Below are 23,172 nucleotides of genomic sequence, written 5' to 3' on the forward strand. Positions count from 1 at the left end.
TAGCTGCAGCCCCCTACTCAGTCCTGCCCCTCCACATGGGGTCAGCTCTGAACGGTCCTAGGGACTTGAGGTCACAAAACCACGAGTCTATATGCCACTTGGTCACAATCCTTTTCTGCTTTCTCTTTCCGTTGCGTAAATTTTAAGCCTCTCAGGGCTACTTTAAAAAAAAAAAAACAAGCTGGGACTTCCCTGGTGGTCCAGTGGGTAAGACTCCGTGCTCGCAATGCAGGGGGCCCCGGTTCGATCCCTGATCGGGGAACTAGATCTCGCATGCGTGCTGCAAACTAAGAGTTCTCATGCCGCAACTAAGACCCGGCGCAGCCAAAATAATAAATAGTAAAAGAAAAACCTTTCATTGAAATATAGGACACAGACAGAAAAGTTCACAAACCATAAAGGGGCAGCTTAAGGAATTTTCACAGTTGAATGTCTCTGTGGGACCAACAACCTGATCAAGAAAAAGAATGTTTCTAGCCCCCAGATTCCTCTCTGCCCCAGTGCCCCTTACCATGTCTACCCCTCGAAAATAACCTCTATCCTGGATTATGACACCAAAGCCTAGTTTTGTCTGCTGTGGACCTCATGTAAACAGAATTATACAGTATGTACACATCAGTGTCTGGCTTCTTTCATGCAGCGGAATCACTCTGAGATTCAGCCATGTTGTTTGTTGCATGTATTAGTTTTCTTCTTTTCTTTTCTTTTCTTTTGGCCACCCTGTGTGGCATGCAGGACCTTAGTTCCCTGACCAGGGATCGAATCCGCACGCCCTGCATTGGGAGCATGAAGTTTTAACCACTGGAATGCCAGGGAAGTCCCCTAGTTTTGTTTTTTTTTTTTTTTTGCGGTACACGAGCCTCTCACTGCTGTGGCCTCTCCCGTTGCGGAACACAGGCTCCGGACGTGCAGGCTCAGCGGCCATGGCTCACGGGCCCAGCCGCTCCGCGGCATGTGGGATCCTCCTGGACCAGGGCACGAACCCGTGTCCCCTGCATCGGCAGGCGGACTCCCAACCACTGCGCCACCAGGGAAGCCCTTCTCCTAGTTTTTTTAAATATTAGTTTTTGTATTCTTCTCTGCTGCTATATAGTATCCCATTGTATGAATATACAATGTATTTATCCATTCTACAGCCGATTGGATACTTTTAGATTGGATTCCAGTTGTTGGTTATTATGAATAAAGCTTCTATGAACACTCTAGTACATTATTTTGCTGGACACATGTTGGGTTCTCTATCAGGTAAATACCTAGTAGTGGGATTGCTGGGTCATAGGTTAGGTGTGTATCTAGTTTTAGTAGATGCCATGTTTCTTAAATTAAAGCAGCCCTTCCTGATGCTGATCTGACCTCTGTCCTCTAGGATGTATTTTCCCATTTGCCCACTGGAATAGTTTTAACAGGACACAGGAACATCCAGCTCAAGACCAGGTTTTTCAGCCTCCCTTGCAGTGGTCAGCTGACCATGTTTCAGGCAATGGACTGTGAATGGGAGGCCAAGGGTACCACTTCTGAGTCTCATCCTTAAAAGGTTTGGGCATCTGTGCCCCGTCCTCTTTTTTCCCTTCCTGCTCGGATGAGGTGAGAGCCAGCACAGCCACCTTAGACCCCACAGTGGAAGCCATGAGTTACACTGGTTTGTGAGAGAGAAATGAACTTAAGGGGAATAGTCAGAGATGGGTCCCCTGGTCAGATTGTGTGTGTGCCCTGACATAAAGTGCTGTCTGGAAAGGGTACCTCTTTATACTTCACAAAGGTTTTGGCTGGGCTAATGGTGGCTCCAGAGCAGGGCTCTCCTATAGAAATATATATTTTAAATTTATTTATTTTATTTATTTACTTTTGGCTGTGTTGGGTCTTCGTTGCTGTGCTTCAGCTTTCTGTACTTGCGGCGAGCGGGGGCTACTCTTCGTTGCGGTGCGCGGGCTTCTCATTGCAGTGGCTTCTCTTTGTTGCGGAGCACGGGCTCTAGGCGTGCAGGCTTCAGTAGTTGTAGTGCGTGGGCTCAGTAGTCGTGGCTCACGGTCTCTAGAGTGCAGGCTCAGTAGATGTGGCGCACGGGCTTAGGTGATCTGCGGCATGTGGGATCTTCCTGGACTAGGGATCGAACCCATTTCCCCTTCATTGGCGGGCGGATTCTTAACCACTGCGCCACCAGGGAAGTCCCTATCCTATAGGAATATAATGTAAGCCATAAATGCAAGCCTCATAGGTAATGTTAATTTTTCAAGTGGCTGTGTTAGAAAAGAAACAAATGAAATAATAACATATTTAATAATATAATTGTATTTTAGATTAATATCAACAATATAAACATATATTAATATATTATAGTCATAGTAAGATGTTAATATTATGTAGTTATATTGTAACATATAATGATGTTTTAAAATGTTTTAAATTATTTAAAAAATTTTTATTGGGGCTTCCCTGGTGGCGCAGTGGTTGAGAGTCCGCCTGCCGATGCAGGGGACACGGGTTCGTGCCCCGGTCCGGGAAGATCCCACATGCTGTGGAGCGGCTGGGCCCGTGAGCCATGGCCGCTGAGCCTGCACGTCTGGAGCCTGTGCTCCGCAACGGGAGAGGCCACAGCAGTGAGATGTCCACGTACCGCAAAAAAAAAAAAAAAAAAATTATTGGAGTGTAGTTGATTTACAATGTTGTGTTAGTTTCAGGTGTACAGCAAAGTGAATCAGTTATACATATACATCTATCCACTATTTTTTAGATTCTTTTCCCATATAGGTCATTACAGACTACTGAGTAGAGTTCCCTGTGCTGTACAGTAGGTTCCCATTAGTTATCTATTTTAAAAATGATCTTTTTTTTTTTTTTTTTTTGCGGTACGCGGGCCTCTCACTGTTGTGGCCTCTCCCGTTGAGGAGCACAGGCTCCGGACGCGCAGGCTCAGCGGCCATGGCTCACGGGCCCAGCCGCTCCGCGGCATGTGGGATCTTCCCGGACCGGGGCGCAAACCCACGTCCCCTGAATCGGCAGGCGGACTCTCAACCACTGGGCCACCAGGGAAGCCCTAAAAATGATCTTTACTATGTAACAATAACAATAATATATAGTTGACCCTTGAACAACATGCGTTTGAACTGGGCAGATCCACTTACTTGCGGGTTTTTTCCCAATAGATATAGTACCTGTACTTTCATTTTACAGATTTTTAAATTAACTAAGTGTGTGGAAAAGTTTGTGTTCGATTAGAGATCACAATATGTGGAATCAAAAGAACTAGAGTTTGAGTCCTGATTCTATCCAAACTGTTTCCACTTCCCGCCCTTGGGTGAGTCATTTATCAATTCCTTTTTGTTTTTGAGACAGAGAGAGCAGTACTAGGATTTTCGACCACATGGGGGTCAGTGCCCCTAACCTCCACTTTCTTCGGGCGTCAACTGTAATTAATAATATATTATACTTAACACAATTTCTCCAAAATTTTATTATTTGAACATGTAATACAATATAAAAATTGTTGAGATGTTTTACAATCTTTTTTTTTTTTTCCAGTAAGTCTTGGAGATCTGGTGTGTGTGTTATACTCAGGGAGGGCACATCTCAAGTTGGACTCACCACATTTCCATTACTCAGTAGCTGCATGTGGCTGGTGGCTGCTGTATTGAGCCGCCCAGGTCGGGTCTTGAGGAAGAGGATGAAGAGACACCAGCATAAAGGTTGCTAATACTGAGAACGATATATGTACCCCCTCTGCCCTGCAAGTCCATTTCTAGAGAGTTATCTGCAATAAGTCCTCGTACACAGGCACCAGGATGTATGTGCAAGGGTGCTCATGGTGATATGGACAAAAATATTGGAAACAACCTAAAGTTCCACCAACATGGAAGTGATCAAATAAACAGGTTTCAAACTAACAATGGACTTACGATGCTGTTACAAAAACACGAGGGGCTTAAATGTACTTACAAAAACATTGTTCTGAAAAAATAGTGATTTTTACGATGCTGTTACAAAAACACATTATTGGAACAATTGATGAAATGTGAATGAGGATGGTGCCTTACATAAGGTGTTGTATCACATTTCCTTTCTGCTTTTACTATCCCAGCCACTTCCCTTTAAATTTGAAATTACATCAACATAAAAAGTTATAAGAATTATTCTGAGAGGCAGTTCATAACTTCACTAAAGGTCCAGGACATAGAAAATGTTAAGAATTCAAGATTTGAAGGCAATGCACAACTTTGGTCCAAAAATCTTAAAAAAATCAAGCGGGTGTGACCTTGCCTCCTGAGTCTCCCACAGCTCAGGGACCCTCTTTTTTTTTTTTTTTTTTTTTAATTAATTAATTTTTGGCTGCATTGGGTCTTCGTTGCTGCGTCCCGGTTTTCTCTACTTGGGGGCGAGCAGGGGCTATTCTTTGTTGTGGTTCGTGGGCTTCTCGTTGCGGTGGCTTATCTTTGTTGCGAAGCACAGGCTCTAGGCGCGTGGGCTCAGTAGTTGTGGCGCTCAGGCTTAGTCACTCCGCGGCATGTGGGATCTACCCGGACCACGGCTGGAACCTGTGTGCCCTGCATTGGCAGGCGGATTCTTAACCACTGCGCCACCAGGGAAGTGCCTCAGACGCCCTCTTGAGGTCAGGGTTGGTATAACAACCACGCATTCCTACCCGCACCAAATCGCCACAACTAGACCTTCAAAATCCTCCCCGAGTCACGTCCACAACACATGGCTTCATTTAGTAGAACAGAAACTTGCCGAACATCGTGCAGTCACATATCCATTCCCAAACACAAACACCACATTTGTAAAAGTCTGGGTGAATACACTCCAAACTGCTAATAGGAGTTTCAGAAGGTTAGCAGTCAGGGGATTTTTCAATGCTTTTTTTGGGGGGTGGGGGTGAGGAGGGCATTTCTGAATTGTTCAAATGTTTACAAGGTGCATGGATCATCTTTGCAATAAAAAGAAAGCTAGATCTTCACAAACTGAAGCTTGCTGGAGAAAAATACTCTTTGTGGAGGAATGATGTGGGTGGTCTACAGGAGAGTTGCAGACAAGCATGGGAAAAATGAACCTGTTTCTGCACCCGTCGTAATAATCATGCTCATTGTGGTAGACTAAGAATGGTTCCCAGTGATGTCTGCATCCTAATTCCTGGAACCCAGGACGTGACTTTATATAGGAAAAAGGACTTTGCAGATAAATTAAGGATCTTGAAATGGGAGATTATCCTGGATTATCTAGGGGGGACTTAAATGTAATCACAAGGGTCCTTAAATGAGGGAGGCAGAGGGAGATTTGAGACACACAGTAGGAGGGCAGGAGATGTGACCGTAGAGGCAGAGATTGGAGTGATGTGGCCACAAGCCAAGGAATGCTGGCGGAGACCAGAGCTGGAAGAGGCAGGAACAGATTCTGCTCTGGAGCCTATAGAGGAAGTGTGGCCTTGGCGACATTTTGATTTCGGATTTCTGGCCTCTAGAACTGTGAAAGGATACATTTTTGTTGTTTTATGGCGATTTGTTACAGCAGCAATAAGAAACTAAATCAGGTAGAATCCTTCCCTGCCCCAGACTCCAGCGTGTTTCCACAAGAACCCAGAATGGGGCTGGAAAGGATGGTGGTGGCTCTGGGTGTGTGTGTGCCAACTTCAAAACTCTAGGGAGGAAGACGGAACAGTCCCCAAGTGCTGGGCCACCTCCACAGACCTGCTTTGCCTCTCTGGGCCTCAATGGAACCTGGTTGGGAGGCTGGGTCTCACAATCCCTGTTTCCCAGGTTTAAGCCAGTTGGACCCCTGAGATTTTCCACTGCTATCTGGGGCCATAGAAGGAAAGGAAGATATCATCTCAAATGGGGCAAACCAAGGCCTGGAGAGGGGCTGAGCCTAAATGGAGCGTGGGTCTCTTTCCTCTGGCTTCCTCCCTCCTGGGACCTGGAACTTCCTCAGGTTTCGGAGCCCCTGCCTCCTTCCTGTGGCTGGGAGGAGGTGATCAGGTCTCTCTGGGTGTGTGCCCCGCGGAAGGAGCCCTAGACCAATGAGAACTCCAGAGGGGAAAGATGGGTCATTTCCTCTCCGCCTCTCTGCAGAGTCACTTGGGGCTTTAAAAACCACAACCCTCAGGCAGGAGGGAAACTTTGATCAGCGGAGAACCTGGGAGAAACCTGAATATGGTGAGTCTTGGTGGGGGGAGTGGGGGGCAGACACCCTCTACCCTTCTGGGCTCCGTCTGCTCTCCCCACTCGCCCCTTCTTGCTACCTCTCCCTCTTTCCTTCCCCCTCCTCCTGGTCCTGGATCTCCAGCCCCCAGCCCCCTCCTTCTCCCCTCTCCCTCATCTCAGACTCTCCCACTCCAGGTCTGAGAGGAGCTAAAGAGTTAGATTGTCAAGGGATTATAGGGCCCACGATTAGCTTCGACTTTTTCTTTTTCTTTCTGTTAAATAGCTCCAAATCCCTAAAGGGTATTCCGTGAAACTCCCTTCCCTCCCCAGAGCTTCAGATTCATTGTAGCTTCCCCCAGAGGCAACGGTGGGCACCAGTTTGTGGTGGATCCTTCTGGAAACAGTCTACAGGTGCTCCAGGGCAGCGTAGGGAACGAAGTAAGGAGCAGTTTGACACGAGGGTCATACTGAAATGGGGTTCAAACCCTGCCTTTCCTGTGTAATAGCGGACGAGACTCGTCTTTCTGAACCTCCTTCTCTTTACCGCGAAGATGGGGATAGTAACCCTGCAGAGCGGAATCTACATCATAGGGTCGTGGAGAGAATTAAATGAGATAATACACAGAAAGCTCTTACAGCAGTGCCTGGCATACAGTTGGCCCTCAATGCTTGTGACATGTCTATCCTTTCTCCCCCACCCACTCTATAAAGGGGAGTCTCTCTCTCTCTCTTTTTTTTAAAGGGCTTCAAATGCTTGGCTTTTTAAAATCAATTAATTAATTAATTTTTGGCTGTGTTGGGTCTTCATTTCCGTGCGAGGGCTTTCTCTAGTTGTGGCAAGTGGGGGCCACTCTTCACGGCGGTGCGCGGGCCTCTCACTATCTCGGCCTCTCTTGTTGCGGAGCACAGGCTCCAGACGCGCAGGCTCAGTAGTTGTGGCTCATGGGCCTAGTTGCTCCGTGGCATGTGGGATCTTCCCAGACCAGGGCTCGAACCTGTGTCCCCTGCATCAGCTGGCAGATTCTCAACAACTGCGCCACCAGGGAAGCCCAAGGGAAGTCTCTTTTACACATTGTCCTACGTCTTTTTTTTTTTCTTTCATGGATAACATATTATATTATTGCCCAGCATTTATTGAGCGCCTACTGCATGCCAGGCACTGTGCTAGGCACTTGACACTTATGAATTTTGACTTAAACCGTCTGTGAGGAAAGTATCATCCCCATGTACTTCAGGGAAATTGCCTCTTTCCTTTTATCAGCTGTGTGATATGCCAGTGGGAGTTTCCATCTCTTATCAAAGGAGATTTAGGCTGTCCAATACTTTGTCTTTAAAACCAAAATTAGGGAATTCCCTGGTGGTCCAGTGATTAAAACTCGGTGCTTTCACCGCCAAGGGCCGGTGTTAGATCCCTGGTCAGGGAGCTAAGATCCCACAAACCACGTGGCAAAACCAAACCAAACCAAAACAAAACCCAAATTATATCTTTGGACCCACATCTGGGTTTCCAGAACTGCAAATGCTGAATCCAAGGCATGGGCAATTTTTACTTTAACAGATACTGACAAAACTTGTACCAATTTACATTCCTCATCTACAGAGCATGAGAGTATCTACTTGTCTAGACCCCCATCTGCATAATTATATGGAAATTTTTATTTTTGCCAACCTGAAAGGCAGTTCATTGCATCCTCAAAGGATCTGAAGGCTTGCCTTCTTCTTGTGGTTTTTAAAATGCAAGTGCTTATGTTTCTTCGTGCTCAGGGATGCTGAGTCACAAAGATTGCAAACTCAAGAAGGTAAATCTGAGTCGAGATGCTCGCCTCCACCCTTGTATCCTATGTCTCAGAGGATGCTGTAATGGTTTCAAGTGGTTCTGTGGGTGGATTGTTTAAAGACGTGTGTCCATGTAGGAACAGGGAGAGGGATATTCCGGAAAAAAAAGAAAACTGTGCCTTCTTCGTATTTACTAGCTCTGACAGCATTCCTAAGTGAGTCTGTTGTTTCCACCGTAATGGAGGGGACAGTTGGCAGGACTTTCCTGCTGTGAGGATGGCGAGACTGAAGCCCAGTGAGGGAGGGAAGGGGCTGGGGCAGAGTTTACCACCCACCAGCTGCTTGACTGTAGCCATGTCATGCCTCCTTTTTTAAAAAAAAATTTATTTATTATTTATTTATTTAGCTGTGCTGGGTCTTATTTGTGTCATGCATGTGGGATCTAGTTCCCTGACCGGGAATCGAACCCAGGCACCCTGCACTGGGAGCGCGGAGGCTTAACCACGGGACCACCAGGGAAGTCCCCTGTCATGCCTCTTAAGTCTTTCCACTTTTCTTCCTCCTCTGGGCATCACCCCCATCCAAGCCACCATCTTCGCTCGCCTGGGTCCCTGCCCCTGCCTCCTCTCTGGTCCTCTTGCCTCTAGTCTTACCTCCTCACAGCAGCCAGAGGGATCTTTCTAAAGAGAAACTCTCATCTAGTCCCTCCTCAGTTCCAAGACCATCCATGGCTCCCCATTACCCCAGGATAAAATACATATCCTTTAACATGGCATCTGTGGCTCCTCCCACCTCGTCTTGGCTACCTGCCAGCCACACTGATGTTCGTTCATTTTTCTGGTGTGTGGACACTCCTCCTTGTTACCTTGTGGCCTTTTGCCTTGAATGCATGCCCCTCACTCCCAATACACTTGAGATCTGGTAGCCTCTCAGAGAGGGCTCTGGAGTTGGACTCTCAGAAGTTCTCTCCTACCTCTGCCACTTGCTAACTGCGAGGACTAGGAAAGGTCTCTTAAGCTCTGTAGCCTCAGTTTTCTCATCTGTAAAATGGGTGTTGCAATGGCAACAATGCTCATAGGGTCGTCCTGTGGATTAAAAGAGATGATACATGGGACTTCCCTGGCGGTCCAGTGGTTAAGACTCCACGCTTCCACTGCAAGGTGCGCAGGTTCAATTCCTAGTTGGGGAACTAAGAACCCGCATGCCACATGGCCTAAATAAATAAGCGAGCTGATATGTGAAAAGGACTTAGAACAGAGCTTGGCAATTCTGAGTTCTTTCCTCGTAAGCATCTTCTTCACCTTGTTCTCCTCCTATTCATTCATGACTCCTCACTGCCACCACCCTAGCGCAAGCCACCACCATCCCTCACCGCAGCTAGACAATCCCAACCTCCTCTTCTTAGCTTCTGATCAGGAGCCATTTCTCCACACAACAGACAAGGGCTCTTGAAATGAGCCTGTGAACTTAGGAACAATAAGAGTACCCTGCCTTTGGGGTTGTTGTGGCATAAATACTGTGTTTAGGGAATTGACGAACTAACACCTGGGAAGCATGGAGAACAGCGCCCAGCACTTAGGAATCACTTAGGAGCCCCAGACCCGTGCTGTCCGAGACGGTAGTCACCAGCCACATGTGGCCGGTCATTTAATTAAAATGACAGAAAAGTAAAAATTCAGTTCCCAGACACATCTGCCACATTTCATGCACTCAACAGCCACAGGTTGGAAGGTGCACATCTTGGAAGGTGCACATCTGGAATATTTCCATCAGTACGGAAAATTCTGTTGAACGGTGCTGTGGTTTTATTTCACCAAGACCCTTCTCCTGGTCCCACACCAGGCTGAATTCTCTATTGAACACACTCAGTTACCATCCCTGGGGATTCATTTCTCTCTCCCAGTAGACCATAACCTCTCCAAGGGCAGGTGCCAGGTATGTCAGGAACAAATCCCCTAGCCTGTTAATATTTGTGCAATGAAGAAATATCATTAGAATCTTTCCTAGACTCCTAGAATGGTAGAACCATGAATTCTTCTGTATAGTCTATATAACATCCATTTTGGGGGGAAAGGACGGTGCATTCACTGGTATGGCTCGACATATAAGAAGAACAAAAGCATGTATGGTAAAATCTTCCTTCCAATGCTTGCCTCCAACCCACTACTTCCCCTCCCCAGGGGGAACCACTGTTACAGATTTCCTGTCTGCTTCTGGAACTAGTCTGTGCATACACAAGCAAACACACACACACACACACACACACACACACACACACACACACACATACACACACGGAGAGATAGAATGATAGAGACAGAGGGGAGGGAGCAGGGGGGAAGGAAGGGAGAGAGAGAAAAACTGAGAGAGTGAGAGAGAGAGAGAGGTTCCTCTTTTGTAGGTAGCATGCTTCACACACCGTTCGGTTCTTACTTTTTCTATTTCACCCTAGATCTTGGAGCTCTTTCCACACACATCTTTACGTAAACTTCCTCATTCTTTCGGCGGTTGCATAGTGCTACTTTGCCTGGATTTGCCGTCATTCATTTAGTCAGTCCCCTCTTGCTGGATGCGTCAGCTATTTCTAGTCTTCGTAGTTATGCTGCGATGGCAAACCTTTGCAAGCCTTTTTTATCCGGAGCATCCTAGAAATCACAAAGGGTTAGAGTTAGCATCTTTTTTCTGCACTCGTGAAGTCAGTGAGAGGAAGGGGTCTCGTGAGTTCATTCCAGAAAAGGAATTTTGTCAGCTGATGAGAGGGGTAACGGTGAGCGTGAGAGCAGGGGGTGGGGAGGCTCCCCTTTTTGAGGTCTGGCTTATTCTGCAGCTAAGCATGGCCGAGAGCTTGTGAAATGAGCAGGGACAAAAGTTAGCTTCATGTATCATGTCTGAGGTGGACCTTTAAAATATTTAACATCCCGCTAAGGGGCAGAGCCCCCGCTGAGCAGGGTCTGGGGCCTCTTACCATGCCCGGCATTAACCCTTTAGTGATCCGAGCATGGGAACTGGGGGTGGGGGTCCCAAAGTAGAAAAATGGGAGGTCAGGGTTCTGGGAGTGGGGGGATGGTACAGGTGGGTGGCTCAGGGCAGGGGCTCGTTATCAATGGAAACAATTCAACAATTTTAACTTTTTTGAAACATTTTCACACTTATAGAAAAATTACAAGAATAATACAAAGAACTTCCATATACTCTTTATCCAGATTCTCCAAGTTTGCTCTGTCTATCTATCATCTATCTATCTATCATCTATCTATCTATCTACCTATCTATCTATCTATCTATCTATCTATCATCTACTGTCTTTTTTTTCCCGAACCAGTTGAGAGTAAGTTGCAGGCATCATGTCCGTTGCCCCCCCAATGTCTCGGTGTCTCCTTCTCAAGAACAAGGACATTCATTTACACGAGCACAGCACAATGATCAATGTCAGGAAATCTACTGTTTGGTGAGATGCTATTATCTATATGCAAATGGTGCAACCCTAGATCATATTCAAACTTGCTAAATTGTCCAAATAACGCCCTTTAGAGTGAGTTTGTTTTTCCTGCTCCAGACTCTGGTCCAGGATGTCACATGACATTGGGTTGTCCTGGCTCTTTCATCCCCATTCATCTCTTGTCTTTATGACACTGGTATTTTAATTTTAATTGAGTATAATTCCCGTAACGTACAATTCACCATTTTCTTTCTTTCTTTCTTTATATTAATTTTTATTGGAGTATGGTTGCTTTGCCATGTTGTGTTAGCCTCTCCTGCACAACGAAGTGAATCAGCCACACACACTAATTCACCATTTTAAAGTGTACCATTCAGTGACATTTAGTACATTCAAGATGTTGTCCCATCACTATCTGTATCTATTTCCAGAACCTTTTAACCACCCTCAAAAGAAACCCTGTACCCATTAAGCACTCCCTCCCTGATTCCCTTTCCCCAGTCCCTGGCAATGACTAGCACATTCCGCATCTCTATGGATTTGCTTATTCCGGACACCTCATGAAATGGAAGCATACGATATGTGACCTTTTGTGTCTGACTTCTTTCGCTCAGCATAATGTTTACAAGCTTCATCCACGTTGTAGCTTGCATCAATACTTCATCCCTTTTTATGACTAAATAATATTCCACGGCATGGGTATAGCATACCCTGTTCATCCACTCATCAGCTGACACTGACATGTTCCCTCTGAATAATTTAATCACTGCTATGGCTCTACCAGCAAGTACCCTGGACCATCAGCCCTATGGACCCAGTTGACCTTAGGGTAACATAAAGGAACTAGAAATAAAAAACAGTTGTTCAGAGAAAGATCTGAGCTCTTCAGTAATTGTAAGATCGATAAATAATAAGAGCATTGCCATTTCTCGTCTCCCTAGAGTGTACCAGGCATTTTGCCAGGTGCTTAAACATTTTTCATCTTATTTAATCCACGAGCTGGGTGTTCAGTGGGTATCAACCTCAGTCTGCAAATTTAGGTGCCCTAAAAATCCAGCTCTTATTATTATTTTTTATTTATCTACCTTTTTTGTGGTACGCGGGCCTCTCACTGTTGTGGCCTCTCCCGTTGCGGAGCACAGGCTCCGGACGCGCAGCCTCAGCGGCCATGGCTCGCGGGCCCAGCCGCTCCGCGGCACGTGGGATCTTCGCGGACCGGGGCACGAACCCGTGTCCCCTGCATCGACAGGCAGACTCTCAACCACTGCACCACCAGGGAAGCCCTATCCGGTCCATCTTTAAATCTCCCAGGTTGTCTCTAAAGTATCTTCTTTCCCATATGATTATTCCAATTGGATCCAACCAAGGTCTCCATTTTGCCTTTGCTTGATATGCTCCTTAAACCTCTTTTAATCCATGACACTTCCCGTTCCTTCCCCTGCCCCCTTCTTTTAATCTTTTGGCCGCGCTGCACGACATGTAGGATCTCATTTCCCCAACCTGGGATTGAACCTGTGCTACCTGCATTGGCAGCGCTGAGTCTTAGCCACTGGACCGCCGGGGAAGTCCCGCCCCTTCCGTTTTAAAAACGCCATTTATTTGTGAGAGTAACAAGACCATTTGTCCTGTAGCGTTTCCTGAGTTCCGATGGGGCTGATTTTGTCCCTGTGGTGTGAGTTAACGTGTTCCTCTTTCCTCTGCTTTTCCTGTAAACTGGTAGTTTTAGATCTAGAATCTTGATTAGATTGACCTTCTTCTTCTTCTTTTTTTTTTTTTTTGCAAAAATTACTTCATAGGTGGTGCCGTATCCTTTCTACTGCATCACATCAGATAGAGCAAAAGTCTACTTGTCCGTCTTCTCAAGGCGCTGAGGCTGAATGGAGGGTTTGCAGTGCCAGCTCAACCTGTTTATTATAAAGTTCCCGTCTGTTTTTCACCTGATGGTTTTATTAGGTGTTGTTGATTGTCATCCAGATCCGTGTTTCCTCGTCTATCATTCCTTCTGCAAGTATTATTTTTAGATTCTTCTCTAAAGAAGGCCCTCCCACATTGACTCTTTATTTCCCTGAAATATACTCTGTACAGAAATGGCAGGTTAAGTGCTTGATTCATTCCCTTTCCAGAATAAAAATATGACCAATGGGCTTATTTGCTTTTATTACCATTATGAACTCATAGATCTTTATTATTAATGTATTTTATTGCATCACAGTTATTATTTATTATTATTGTTATTATTATATACGCAAATGGTACCATCTTTTGACTAGTGGGAGCTTTTTCAGGCTGTCTCTTTGATATGTCCCTCTCATTATTTAACATTTTTTCTTACTTTCTAGTGTGAGATGTTCTGGGCTCATCTTGTATATTTTCTGTCCCAGAACAGGAAACAGCCTTTCTCCAAGGAGCCCTGGTTCCTTTGAATGCCAGGTGGTAATTAAAGACCATAATCTGTGCACTAAGATACCCTTTGTTCTTGAACTCATATCCTTCTCTATTCCTTTCCTCCCTTCTGCCCTGCCTCTAGCAAGGTACATGTCTATTTCTTATTCTTATTTCTTCTTCTTCCTCTTGCCGCCCCTAAATATTTTCTCTCTGCTCTGAGACTGAGGTTTTGGAATAACGATAGCTAAAACTGAAGGACTGCTACAGGAGTTAACCAGGAATGAAATGGAGGCATGAAGCAGTAATGGAACTTGCAGAGGGCCACGTAGGCTTCAAGTAGGACAGTCGGGGTTTGGATCCTAGTGTCGTGCTGAGCCACCCTGGTACCCAGGGCAGAAGGACACATGTGTGCCCCTATCTACACTTCGGAAAATATCCTTCCATAGTTTGAACCAAGTAGAAAAAGTAAATAAATCTTTACCAACCCCCTTCCCAAAACAACCCCTCCTAAAACCCCATGACTATACGTAAAGCCCCACATGGCTTGAATGTTTGCACAACGCCATTGTCAACCTGCAAAACCCCACCCAGCTGAGAATGAAAACTGTGGGCTGATCTGCAGGTTCCTCTTGCATAATATTTTTTTTTTTTTTTAATTTTTATTTTTTTGCAGTACGCGGGCCTCTCACTGCTGTGGCCTCTCCCGTTGCGGAGCACAGGCTCCAGACGCGCAGGCTCAGCGGCCATGGCTCACGGGCCCAGCTGCTCCGCGGCATGTGGGATCCTCCTGGACCGGGGCACGAACCCGCGTCCCCCGCATCAGCAGGCGGACTCTCAACCACTGCGCCACCAGGGAAGCCCCCTCTTGCATAATAATGCAGGGCCATAAAACAAACAAACAACTGCCGCAGGTTGCCTTCATTTAAAATTAAAATTTTTTTGCACTGTGGTTTTTTTCTGGGGGTGGGGGTGGGGTGCATTCATCTTGATTCTGGAAAATATTTCATTAAGATATTGTATATCTTCACTTTGCTGTACACCTGAAACTAACACACATTGTTAAATCGCCTATACTCCAATGAAAATTTGAAAAATAAGTAAATGAAAAATTAAATTTAGGGAATAGCTCAGGACTTGGGCTATCAGTTTTGGATTTATGTTCGTATGATTATTAGCTTGTTCTCCTGTAAGTATTAAAGTGCAGAATTAACTTTAAAAAAAGATATTATGTATCTTGATGACTGACGCTCCCTGTCTACCCCTGATGCCTGAGTACGTGAGGCCCTGTTGAAACACTGCTGACTCTGGGTAGCTGCTCCCAGGCAGAGCACAGAGCTGCCTCAGTGGGTGGGAGGCAGCAAAAGGGGGTGATACTGCTGGTGGTGGTGTTGGTGGGGGAACTACCTGCTCAGTAATATCATCTCAGTGTGTTGGTGACATTAAAGATGTCTAACAAGCAGTGTGTCATGGGTACTGGCCAGAGTGGCTAGTGACCACAGTATTGTAGCAGGCCTAGGCTTTAACCATTTGGTTGCTAGACTCTGGGGAAGTCCAGGGACTTCAGGGGGAGGTGGCAGGATGGCACGGAGACCCATTAACATGGAAGGGTTTTCACTATTTTAATAAGTGGTATGACACCCCAGCTGGCTCTCAGCCCCCAGCATCCCCATTTCCCCGGGAGAAACCTAAGACTTAAAGAAGTGGAGTGATGGGCTTTGAGTAGCTCTGATGGGCCCCCCTGCCACCTGTCTGCAGACTTATACCATTCCTGCTTCTCTGATTCCACCCAGGACTCCATGACTAATAGCACCTCTGATTACTACGATTATAGCAACTGGACCAATAACCCCGACATATTGGTGGATGACTCTTCCCAAAGTCGCAGGCTGCGTATTCCAGATGTGATCGCCCTGGTAATCTTTGCAGTCGTCTTCCTGGTGGGAATGCCAGGCAACGCCCTGGTGGTCTGTGTGACGGGGTCCGAGGTTAAGCGAACCATCAATGCCATCTGGTTTTTCAACCTGGCGGTGGCTGACCTCCTCTCCTGTCTGGCGCTGCCTGTCTTGTTTGCATCCATTGTCCTGCACAACGAGTGGCCCTTCGGTGATGCTGCCTGTGGAATCCTGCCTTGTCTTATCCTGCTCAACATGTATGCCAGCATCTTGCTTCTGGCCACCATCAGCGCCGACCGCTTCCTCTTGGTGCTTAATCCCATCTGGTGCCAGAACTATCGAGGGGCCCGCATGGCCTGGGCGGCCTGCGGTGTGGCCTGGGCCTTGGCTCTGCTGCTGACCATACCTTCCTTTTTGTATCGTAAGGTCCATGTGGAACACTTCCCATACAAGATGACGTGTGTGCTTGACTATGGTAAGGACGGTTTACGTATAGAGAGGGCCGTGGCCATCATCCGGCTGGTCGTGGGCTTCCTGGGGCCGCTGGTCACACTTACAGTCTGTTACACCTTCCTTCTGATCCGGGCTTGGAGCCGCAGTGCTACCCGTTCCACCAAGACTCTCAAGGTGGTGGTGGCAGTGGTGACCAGCTTTTTTGTCTTTTGGCTGCCCTACCAGGTGACAGGGATGATGCTGTCTTTTTCCCACAAGACAAACTTCAAATTCGTGTCCAGTTTGGATGCCCTGTGTGTCTCCGTAGCTTACATCAACTGCTGTATTAACCCCATCATCTACGTGGTCGCTGCCCAGGGCTTTCATACCCGGTTCCTCAAGTCCCTCCCCTCCAGGATCCGGGGTGTGTTGGCCGAAGAGTCCGTGGGCAGGGAGAGCAAGTCCAACACGTTCTCCACGGTGGACACCCCGGCCCTGAAGAGCCAGGAGGTGTAAGGGGAGGCCTCTCTGGCCACCATCTTTCCGGCGCTCCACCAAACTTCCGGTCCATTCACTTTGCTTATTGGATCTTGGCGAGGTGGGTGGTGGTTGAGTGAATTCGCCTCCATTCCTTCCATCGTTCCCAGACTTGTCCTTCCTCTTCCAGGCGAACCCTCCTCATCACTCCTCATTTCCAAGATTAGCACGTCCTTCTAGGGACCCCCAACCTTTCTTTCCATCCAAGGACTTTGGAAAACAAACAGCAACCAATATACCTGGAGTCCTTCCATAGAACAACACGTTCGTGTGCAGAGAGTGTGAATACATTAGACACGTAGAACCCAGACAAACAGAAACATTCAAACCTTGAAAAACAGAGTTCTATATTTATTTTATGGAGAGTTGGCAAAAAAAGAAAAATGTAACTGGCATCTCAGAAGTTATTCTTGTTTAGTACAAAGCAAAAGTCCATGGACCTATCTCAGCTTTTAGAATTGAGTTGATTTAAAGAAAAACAGTAAGTCAGTATGTTACTTCACTGGGTTAAAAAAAAAGTACTAAGTAAAAAGATGTTATATAGTTATGGCAAAAAGCAAGCAGTGAGGAAGACACCTAGGGTTGGGAAACATTGGTTGGGCCCCTCGAGGGAATGGGGTCCCAGGGGAATTTGCTGTCTTACATTGTCAACTGCTGTTTTGTTTGCGCTGAAAAAAGAATTTAAACATTTTCTTTTGACCTCATTTAAATTCTCATGCCGTTGGGTTGTAGGCAGTAAAACCGAGTGACCCTGGGTACCTCTGACCTGTTTCCTGCAATAGGCACATCTTGCAAAATGACATTACGATATCACAACCAAGATGACATGAATACGGTCGAGGCACAGGTCATTTTCATCACTGCCAGAATCCCTCGTGACACCCCTTTCTAGCCACTCTCACTGCCTTCTACCCTCCCCAGCCTTGTCCCGAACCCCTGGCAACCACGAATCCTCTCTCCATCTCTGTGATTTGGTCCTTTCAAGAATGTTATATCGATAGACTCATACATATATAACATACAAAGCATGTAACCTTTGGACTTTCAAAAAAGCTAGTACAGGGCTGCCCTGGTGGCGCAGTGGTTGAGAGTCCGCCTGCCGATGCAGGGGACACGGGTTTGTGCCCCGGTCTGGGAAGGATCCCACATGCCGCGGAGCGGCTGGGCCCATGAGCCATGGCCGCTGAGCCTGCACGTCCGGAGCCTGTGCTCCGCAGCGGGAGAGGCCACAACAGTGAGAGGCCTGTGTACCGCGAGAAAAAAAAAAAAAAAAAAAAAGCTAGTACACACCAGTTGAAAATGAAAATAAAAAATAATAAATGTTGAAATATTGTGTTGTTTATAACTGACTTGGAAATATTCCTGCTTAGTGTTTTCTGTGTGTGTCTGTGTGTGTGTCCACATTGGCTAGAAATATTGTGCAGACCAACAGAAATATGATTTGAGCCACGTAGGTAGTTTAAAACTTTTTACTAGCCACGTTAAAAATTTAAATGAAAAGGATGAAATAATAGTAATATTTAATAATATAATGCAATTATATGTTATATTAACAACAATGATATGAATGCTATATTAATTATATTATAATAATTTATTATGTACTATATGATTATGTTACATGAATATCTATGTAGTATATAATATTATATAATAATTTTGTTTATAATTATATAATATATAAATATGTAATATAACAAAATATATAACATATATCAATACTATATTAATGTATATATGTATGAATATATTATAGTAATATTAGTGCTAGTAATATATTTATATATTACTATATATAGAGATATCAAATATAAATTGATAAAATAATAATATAATCAATAATATATTTTGCTTAACTCAATATATTGAAAATATTTTTATTTTGACATGTAATCAGTGTGAAAAATTATTATGAGGTCTTTTACATTCTTTTTTTAATTGAAGTATAGTTAATTTACAATGTTATGTTAGTTTCAAGTGAACAGCAAAGTGATACAGTTATACATATATTTTTTTCAGATTCTTTTCCATTATAGGTTATTACAAGATATTGAGTATAGTTCCCTCCTGTGCTATACAGCAGGTCCTTGTTGTTTATCTATTTTATGTATAGTAGTGTGTATATGTTAATCCCAAACTCCTAATTTATCTATCCCCTCACCCCGCTATCTCCTCTGGTAACCATAAGTTTGCTTTCTACGTCTGTGAGTATTTCTGTTTTGTAAATAAGTTCATTTGTATCATTTTTTTTAGAGTCCACATATAAGTGATATCATATGGTATTCGTCTTTCTCTGACTTACTTCACTTAACATGATAATCTCTAGGTCCATCCATGTTGCTGCAAATGGCATCATTTCATTCTTTTTTATGGCTGAGTAATATTCTATTGTATATATGTACCACATCTTCTTCATCCATTCATCTGTCGATGGACATTTAGGTGGCTTCCACGTCTTGGCTATTGTAAATAATGCTGTTACGAACATTGGGGTGCATGTGTCTTTTCTAATTAGAGTTCTCTGTGGATATATGCCCAAGAGTGGGATTGCCGGGTCATATGGTAACCCTATTTTGAGTTTTTTAAAGGAACCTCCATATTGTTCTCCATAGTGGCTGCTACATTTTACATTTTTTTTTTTTGGTACTGTCTTCAAAATCCTGGGTGTGTTACAGTCACAGCATATCTCCATTCAGACTGGCACATTACAAGTGCCCAGGGAGCCACACAGAGCTGGTGGTCCCTGAATCCGACGACCACATAGATATCGACTCCCTCCTTTTTTCAGGAGCTGGCTGGGTCCAGGGAACAGCCTCCAGCATGGGGTGCTGGGCTGGGATTTTGCCTAATTCCGATGGGAAACATAGCTGAATCCTGCTACTACAGTGTTCTCATGTCTGCCTTGGGGACAACTTTTATTTAAAGATGCTGTCTGAGCACCTAGAGTGACAGGTGCTCTGCAGGACTTCCAGAAGAGGTTGTGTGTGGTTTTTGATAGTAAATGTTGGTACCTGTGCAGACCCTCTAGCAGCAAGATCGTTGGGGGAAGACCTGAGCCCTAGCTACCTTCAGGTCTGATACCCTCTGTAAAGATGCTGGCGATCCCTTCTGCCTGGTCAGCCCACATCCTTCCTTCCACCCTCCTCCCAGCTGCTTGGGCCTCCTCCCTGGCGGGTTCCAGGCCGGCTGATTATCCTCTCTCTCAGTGTGATCCTTCCCTGCCTCCTCTGCAGACTTTCTTCCTCTGCCCTGAAATGTTGGCTTTCTAGAGTTCTCTTGAACAGGCTTCCTACTTTTGTGACTTCACCCAATACTTTCACAGTTCTCTCTCTCTCTTCAGGGTGTGGACTCCGTACCTACTTTGCCCAAAATGATCTCGGCATCTTCTCCCAAACCTCCCCCTCCCTTTGCATTCTCCAACCCAGGGGGTGCCCTACCGTCCATATAGTCACCCAAGCCTGCACTTGGGACCCATGCTGGACGCCACCCTCTTCCCACCCCATGCCTTTCATGGTCCAAGCCCTCCATCCCCTCCCACTTGGATCCCTGCTCCTTCTCCTGCCTGGTCTCCCAGCTGCTTGGTCTGTTTTTAAAAGACCACCTCTATCGCTATTCTACCTTCCTTCAGGGTGCAGTCTCCTCCAGGAAGTCCTCCCCGACTTCCCACCCCTATGCTCCATCTCTGTTCCTGGCCATCCTCTGGCTTTCCTGGTTTGGTCAGTGGGCTGCAGGCAGTGGGGTCTTTCCTTCATGCTGATTTGGAAAGAAGATGCTTCCCAGAAGCTGGGTCCCACCGTGGTCTTCTAGAAACACTTGGAGGCCGACATGTGGGATCCAGGTGTCTTCTTCAAGGCATCCTCAGCCTGCTGTTGATCAGTGCTGCCCAGGAGGGAAGTGGGTTGAAGGGCCAGGCGATTGTGAAATCTGGAGCCTGGGAAATCTGCTAGGTCAACAAGTTCTAAAGAGGAAGTGGTGGGGAAAGGAAGGGAATGATGCGTTTGGCTGAGTTGGCAGTGTTCCTACCTCCGCACCCCCCCCCCCCACCAAGTCCCCTGTCACGGCCCCACCTGTTGCTCAGATCTGGCCCCCCAAGGCCTGGTGGGTCAGAGACTCCCGCCCTGCATCTGTGCCATGTGACCTTCCCAAGCACCCCATCTCCAACCTCCAGGATGGTATTACTCCAAATTCTTGTTGTCTGATAGGAATATAATGCAAACCACATGCATGATTTTGCATTTTTCAGCAGACAAGCAAGAGACAAGCAAAGAGAAATAAAAAGAATCAGGTAAAATGAATTTTGGTGCTATATTTTATTGAACCAAATATATTTCAAGCACTGTCATTTCAATATGTGATTGGTATAAAAAGTTATTGAGAGATTTTTTTTATCATGCCAAGTCTTCAAAATCTGGTGTGTATCACAGCATCTTTCATCTCAGATCCAGCTCATTGTTTTCTTCTGGTTCTTATGCAATATATTCTTTTAACTCTCTAATTATAATTTATTAATTATAATAAATCTTTTTTCTTTACCTCTTTGCACTATTTCTGTTTTCACACAGTTTTTTGGTTGTCTTGTTTATTTTCATCTCTGGTTTCAACTTAACATTTTTCTTCCTGTGTCTGCTTATCTTTTTTTTTTTTAATTTAATTTAATTAATTTTTTTATACATCAGGTTCTTATTAGTTATCCATTTTATACATATTAGTGTATACATGTCAATCCCAATCTCCCAATTCATCCCACCCCCACCCCTGTCACTTTCCCCGCTTGGTGTCCATACGTTTGTTCTCTACGTCTGTGTCTCAATTTCTGCCCTGCAAACCAGTTCATCTGTACCATTTTTCTAGGTTCCACATATACGTGTTAATATACAATATTTGTTTTTCTATTTCTGACTTACTTCACTCTGTATGATAGTCTCTAGATCCATCCACGTATCTACAAATGACCCAATTTCTTTCCTTTTTATGGCTGAGTAATATTCCATTGTATATATGTGCCACATCTTCTTTATCCATTTGTCTGTCGACGGGCATTTAGGTGGCTTCCATGACCTGGCTATTGTAAATAGTGCTGCAATGAACGTTGGGGTGCATGTGTCTTTTCGAATTATGGTTTTCTCTGGGTACGTGCCCAGTAGTGGGATTGCTGGGTCATATGGTAGTTCTATTTTTAGTTTTTTAAGGAACCTCCATACTGTTCTCCATAGTGACAGTATCAATTTACATTCCCACCAACAGTGCAAGAGGGTTCCCTTTTCTCCACACCCTCTCCAGCATTTGTTGTTTGTAGATTTTCTGATGATGCCCATTCTAACTGGTGTGAGGTGATACCTCATTGTAGTTGTGATTTGCATTTCTCTAATAATTAGTGATGTTGAGCAGCTTTTCATGTGCTTCTTGGCCATCTGTATGTCTTCTTTGGAGAAATGTCTATTTAGGTCTTCTGCCCATTTTTTGATTGGGTTGTTTGTTTTTTTAATATTGAGCTGCATGAGCGATCCAGCTCATTCTAAATGCTCAGTAGCCTCATGTGGCCAGTGGCTACCATATTGGACAGCTCAGGGCTAGAATATCTTGATTAACGTTCAGATCATCTACGAAATTGTAACATCTAACAGCTGGGGTTTTATTATACTTCTTTTTTTTTTTTTTTTTTTTGCCGTATGCGCGCCTCTCACTGTTGTGGCCTCTCCCGTTGCGGAGCACAGGCTCCGGACGCACAGGCTCAGCGGCCGTGGCTCACGGGCCCAGCCGCTCCGTGGCATGTGGGATCTTCCCGGACCGGGGCACGAACCCGTGTCCCCTGCATCGGCAGGCGGACTCTCAACCACTGTGCTACCAGGGAAGCCCTTACTATACTTCTAACACTCGAAGATTCTGGTGTGACATTCTAGGATCCTGTGATTCAAATAGTCTGTGGCTAATGTTGTAGGATCCCTTGGGTCAAATCACCTATGATTCCAACTTTCTGAAAGTCTGTGATGCCAACAATTCAGCCTTCAGAGTCTTTGAACTAGATCAGGCGTTAGCAAACTCCAGCCTGCGGGCCAAATCCAGCCCACTGCTTGTTTTTGTGAATAAAGTTTTATTGGAACACAGCCATGCCATTCAATCTGTGGCCGCTTTCATTCTAGCAGAGAGATGAATGACCTCTTGACCAGTAAAAACTAAAACATTTACTCTCAGTTCTCTCACCGAAAAAGTTTACTCTTGATCTAGATATTCAAAGATTCTAAGATGGATGGTGATCTTACAGATGCTAATTTGTTGTACTTTGTACTTTACACAAGTTACAGGCACTCTTTTTTATGCATCAGATATCACGTAATAGTATGTATTGTTCAAAAAAGACTGGTTTCCCCATCTTGGCCACTCACTCTCTGGGCTTCTAGAATTCCATTAGGCTGCACTCCATGAAATTACCAGGCTTCATCCTGTTTTAGGGTGAGGGGGTATAACAGTTTATTTATTACTTAAAAAAACTTGTAAGATACACATAACACAAAACTCACCATTAGTAGCATTTAGTATATCCACAATGTTGTGCAACTGTCACCACTATGTAACTAGTTCC

The 23,172-nt window shown here is 45.2% G+C and overlaps 1 protein-coding gene across 2 annotated transcripts; it reads left to right on the forward strand.

Annotated features, from left to right (window-relative positions):
- Positions 1-6,101: 6,101 nt before the first annotated feature.
- On the forward strand, positions 6,102-17,647 carry C5AR1 (complement C5a receptor 1). 2 transcript variants are annotated; one of them, XM_082863170.1, is made up of 2 exons: positions 6,102-6,143; positions 15,563-17,647. In XM_082863170.1, the coding sequence occupies exon 2, from the start codon at positions 15,675-15,677 to the stop codon at positions 16,569-16,571; it is 897 nt and encodes a 298-aa protein (XP_082719296.1). In that variant the 5' UTR covers positions 6,102-6,143; positions 15,563-15,674; the 3' UTR covers positions 16,572-17,647. The 2 variants fall into 2 exon arrangements, with proteins under 2 accessions (XP_082719296.1, XP_082719295.1); XM_082863169.1 differs by having other exon boundaries at positions 6,125-6,143; positions 15,522-17,647.
- Positions 17,648-23,172: the final 5,525 nt, after the last annotated feature.

Source organism: Leucopleurus acutus (genome assembly GCF_964270905.1).
Source record: "Leucopleurus acutus genome assembly, chromosome: 20".
NCBI classification, from domain to species: Eukaryota; Metazoa; Chordata; class Mammalia; order Artiodactyla; family Delphinidae; genus Leucopleurus; species Leucopleurus acutus.